General features: G+C 49.2%; 1 protein-coding gene across 1 annotated transcript; it reads left to right on the top strand.

Moving 5' to 3' along the window:
- Nucleotides 1-2,337: 2,337 nt before the first annotated feature.
- HOXD12 (homeobox D12) lies at nt 2,338-3,990 on the top strand. The gene is made up of 2 exons (XM_009894529.1): nt 2,338-2,974; nt 3,242-3,990. Exons 1-2 carry the CDS (start codon nt 2,413-2,415, stop codon nt 3,478-3,480), a joined length of 801 nt encoding a protein of 266 aa, XP_009892831.1. The 5' UTR covers nt 2,338-2,412; the 3' UTR covers nt 3,481-3,990.
- Nucleotides 3,991-4,172: the final 182 nt, after the last annotated feature.

The following is a 4,172-nucleotide window of genomic DNA, read 5'->3' as shown; positions in this document are numbered from 1 at the left end:
GAGCCCCCCCGCCCCGGGGCGGCGCCCAGCCGCGCCGTGAACAAGATGTTTCTGTCAGCTCTTTTCCCTGCAGATTTAAACATAAACATCGCTTTCCGCAGCTATGAGTGTCTCCAGGTCCTCCACATTTTGCTTTTCATATTTTCCCGCGGTATTAATTAGCAATTACAGATGAGTTGAGCATTAATTGAAAGCTCTGTTTTCTCTAACCCCATAAAAGTTAGTTTGAAGTGTCACCTTTCTTTCCGGTAACTGGGAACTCACATCCATTCCTTGTGTTTATTGCGGGCAAAAAATATAGTCTTTGAACACAAAATGTTCCTTCTGTCTTCCGAGAACCGAAAATCAGAGTCAGCTTTTTCGTTAAAGGCGATTTTGAAAAGAAACTATTATTTGGGGGGGAGCGGGGGGGGGTGGAAGGCAGAAAACAAGTAAGCTCATAAGAGGGAGATACAATTGGTAGACATAACTCAAACAATAAAAATTAAAGGCAGTGGTCAGTAATATCCTCCAGCGGTGCCTGTGTGGTCCTGTGTGGTCTAGGAGAGAGCAATCAGTTAAAGATTTCTTCCAGGGCAATGAAATTCACCCCAATTTCCCATTAAACAGAAAGATGAATTTGATTAGGAAAATGTCAAGAGGGGCAACGTCTCTGATCTCGGCGTAGAAATAAAACCAACATTAAAACTATGATTAACAGGACAATAACACGGAATATTATCCCTACCTGTTAACTAGGTTTGAGTTTTGAATCGAGGTAATGAAAGCTACGAAATCCGGGCATTAACGCTCTAGCTTGAAGCTGGGCTCGCTCAGACCAGGGGAGATCCCCTTGGAGAAGAGGCCAAGGACAGAAACACCCGTTACGGGTAACGGATGGGGCCTCCAAAGTCCCCCGCGGGGCCGTGGGGCGGCGGGACCAGCGGCGCATCGGGGCCGCGGTGCCCGCGACCACGGCGGGGCTCGGCCGGGCTCTAGCTGGGTGCTTCTCCCCGGACCTCCAGCTTGGTCCATTTTTTGTTTTCTTATAGGGAATATGGTGTCTTTGGGTGCGGCACACGGGCCCTCGGCTTGCTTCCGTGGGAAGTACGCTGTCTCCCGAGCCCGTACAGTTTGGAAAAGGACACGAGCAACCTCCCATGAGGATGCTCTCAGACACTATTTTATTCGTACTTATGGGGAAAATGGGAGCGATAACAGGGCTCTTGTTTGACGTCTAAAAAATGCAAAAGTATGTGTAAGCCCCCAAAATAAAACTGTGAGGGATAACTTTCTTATCATGGGAGAAAAATTCCTCATCCGTAACTTGGGAGATAGCGGCAGGGTACCCAGCCGAGGCTTACTCCCTCTGCCCACCGCTGCACTCACATCCTCTCTGCTGCAGAGCACACCCGGGCATTTTTCTTTCTTGCTGTCGTTCGGCTTTATTTATTTATTTTCTATCTCGGCGGCTTGCTCAACTAATTCTTTGTTGTTGCTGCAGTTATTCTCGGTTTGTTGATGTTTGTTTGGTTGCATTTTCAAGAAAAAATAAACCCCGAGCTTTAGAAGCGTTGTTTAAAAACTTGTCTTCGCTTCGGAGTGAGGATGAAAGGTAAAAGGGGTAAAAAGGGCATACGTGCGGACCTTAGAGAATACTAGTCATTAGTATACCAGAATGACGATCCCAGTAACATCCGATCAATTAAGATTTTAATTGCAAGCACATGCAGATGCATATCATGTTGATCACAATTGAAACAAACGCGTATATAAAACGTGCAAAATACTTGTTCTCGGCACACGCACGCACAAGTTGTACTGGTCTGTGAGAGGGCAGAAATATATACGTGTGCCCTAAATAGTCACATCTCCTTCCCCACAAGGAGCCACGGTGGGTTATTCCCAGCCCGCGGTGCACACTCTGGTCGTGGGTATAGTTTTCGCCCTGACAGCTGCCCGGCGCACGGGGGCTGGCCCTGGGGGTTCTGCTGGCCTTGGGGGTGCTGCCAGCCGGGGGGCACCGCCGGGCGAGGGGCTGCGCCCGGGGCTGCCCCGTCCCCCTCGGCAACTCCACAGATGTTTTTTTTTTTTTTTTTTTTTTTCCCGCTGGCGCCGCAGCTTTGCCAGCCAGCCCGGGCCACTTTTATAGAAGCGGAGACCATGTTTTCCCCTCCCCCTTGCGAGGTCGGTATTTTCATATTTCAAGTGTTATCATAAGACTTTTTAAAAGGGGGGGGAAAAAGGGAAGAAGAAAAAAAAAAAAGGAAAAAAAAAGGGGGGACTGTGCGGCTCGGTGGCTGGAGGCGGTGCTGAAATTACCGGCTTTGAAGAACCTGTCTGCAAAGTTTCGTCCAATCGTTTCAGGCTTTCCGCTTATTCCCTGTTGTAACTAAATACTGCTGTAAGAACAGCTGAAGTCCTTTGTTGGAAATGTGTGATCGCAGTCTCTACAGATCTGGCTACGTTGGTTCTCTCTTGAATTTGCAATCTCCAGATTCCTTTTATTTTCCTAATTTGCGGGCTAATGGCAGTCAATTGGCGGCTCTGCCCACCATTTCCTACCCCCGGAGCTCGATCCCCTGGACTTGCTCAAGTTCGTGCGCAGCCCAGCCGCAGAGCCACGCGTTCAGCGGCGCGGCGCAGCCTTACCTCCCCGGCTCCGTTCCAATCAACATCAGCTCCAACGGCAACAAAGAGTGCCTGGAAGACAACAATAAATATTACGCCCACGATGCGAGCTCCAAACAAGAGGAGAGATGCAGGCAGAGGCAATCTTTTGCAAATGACCCAACTGTTACTCACGCAGCCAACATAAAGCCCGTAAAGTATGACCACTCGAGCCTGCAGAGAAGTTTGCATGGCTCGGCTGCTCTTTTTGAAGTGAATTCCTGCACTTCCAGCTTAAAGGAGGACATCAAGAATTCCGTCAACTTGAACCTGACAGTTCAGCCCGCAGCAGTCCAGTCATGCCTCAGACCTTCAGTGCAGGATGGTATGCCTTAAATATCTCGCTTTAGTTAGAGGCGACCTAGCGATACTTGCTTTCTAAGAGATGCCTGTAATTGCTTTGTACCCCCCCTGTAACCCCTTCGGAGCGATAATCGCTTAATCCGACTCGGAGTTAGATAGAAATTGTGCTGTCAGATGTGCTTTGCCCGATTTGCCGACCTAGCTTAGCCCTGTTATCTTGCGGGTTTTTTTGCATATTCTCTTTAATACCCAGACCTGATCCACTAAATTATCGACGTGTTTGTTGTAGGTCTGCCTTGGTGCCCCACCCAGGGGAGATCAAGAAAGAAACGGAAACCTTACACAAAACAACAAATTGCTGAATTGGAAAACGAGTTTCTCCTCAATGAGTTTATTAACCGACAGAAGAGGAAAGAACTATCAAACAGACTGAATTTAAGCGATCAGCAAGTTAAAATTTGGTTTCAGAACCGGCGGATGAAAAAGAAAAGAGTAGTAATGCGAGAGCAGGCGCTTTCTATGTACTAGAGCAGGGTCCGCCCGTTCCTGCATGAACTTGTGCCCGGAGTGTTCACCCCTAGAGTAGAGCGTATTCGCGAGTGCAACGCGGGGAGCGTGTGTGTTTACCATTTAAACCAAGTTCTCGAAACGCGTAGGATCCCTGCGGAAATTGGCGAACGCCGAGTTCTTAGCCAAAACGAAGAAGACAAGCCGGACCAGCACGGAAATCTGTATTATCAGCTTTTTACCTTTATTTCTCCTTTTATATAGATTTTCTCCTGCTTCTTACCCTCTCTTTCCCCGGAGAACGAGCGGTGCTAAACTAAAATTGATTTCTTTTATCTGTATGTAAACACCATTTTGCAGCAAAATAAAGGAATAACGCCTAGTAAAGACGTCAGCTCTGTGAGTCCCGGCTGCTCCCTTCATCTGCTGCCCTGCACTCCGGGGCGAGCCTGCGGCGCCGGCTTGTTTTGTGGTTTGGAGTAACCTGCTCGAGCAGCGATGGGGGAAAGTGGTTAACAAATAAACCTTTTTCTTTCTTCTTTATCTTTCTTTTTTTCCCCACCTCTCCCCCCTCCCCCCCAAAACCTCCCTCTCGGATCTGCGGATCCGGCCGCAGCCCTGCGGAGAGGGCACGTGACAACCGCGCAAGGCCCCCGCGTAACCTGCGCGCCGGCTCCGCGGCCGCGGTGGCCGCTCCCTTGGCGGCTGCCCTC

This window comes from Charadrius vociferus, unplaced genomic scaffold, assembly GCF_000708025.1.
Source record: "Charadrius vociferus isolate BGI_N301 unplaced genomic scaffold, ASM70802v2 scaffold161, whole genome shotgun sequence".
Taxonomy (NCBI): Eukaryota; Metazoa; Chordata; class Aves; order Charadriiformes; family Charadriidae; genus Charadrius; species Charadrius vociferus.
This window is presented reverse-complemented; position numbering and strand designations above follow the sequence as displayed.

Excerpts from the sequence above, each read along its gene's own strand:
- HOXD12 (XM_009894529.1), top strand. The coding sequence starts at position 2,413 with ATGTGTGATCGCAGTCTCTACAGATCTGGCTACGTTGGTTCTCTCTTG. Across the intron at positions 2,975-3,241 it reads CAGACCTTCAGTGCAGGATG|GTCTGCCTTGGTGCCCCACC; the intron begins GTATGCCTTAAA and ends TGTTTGTTGTAG.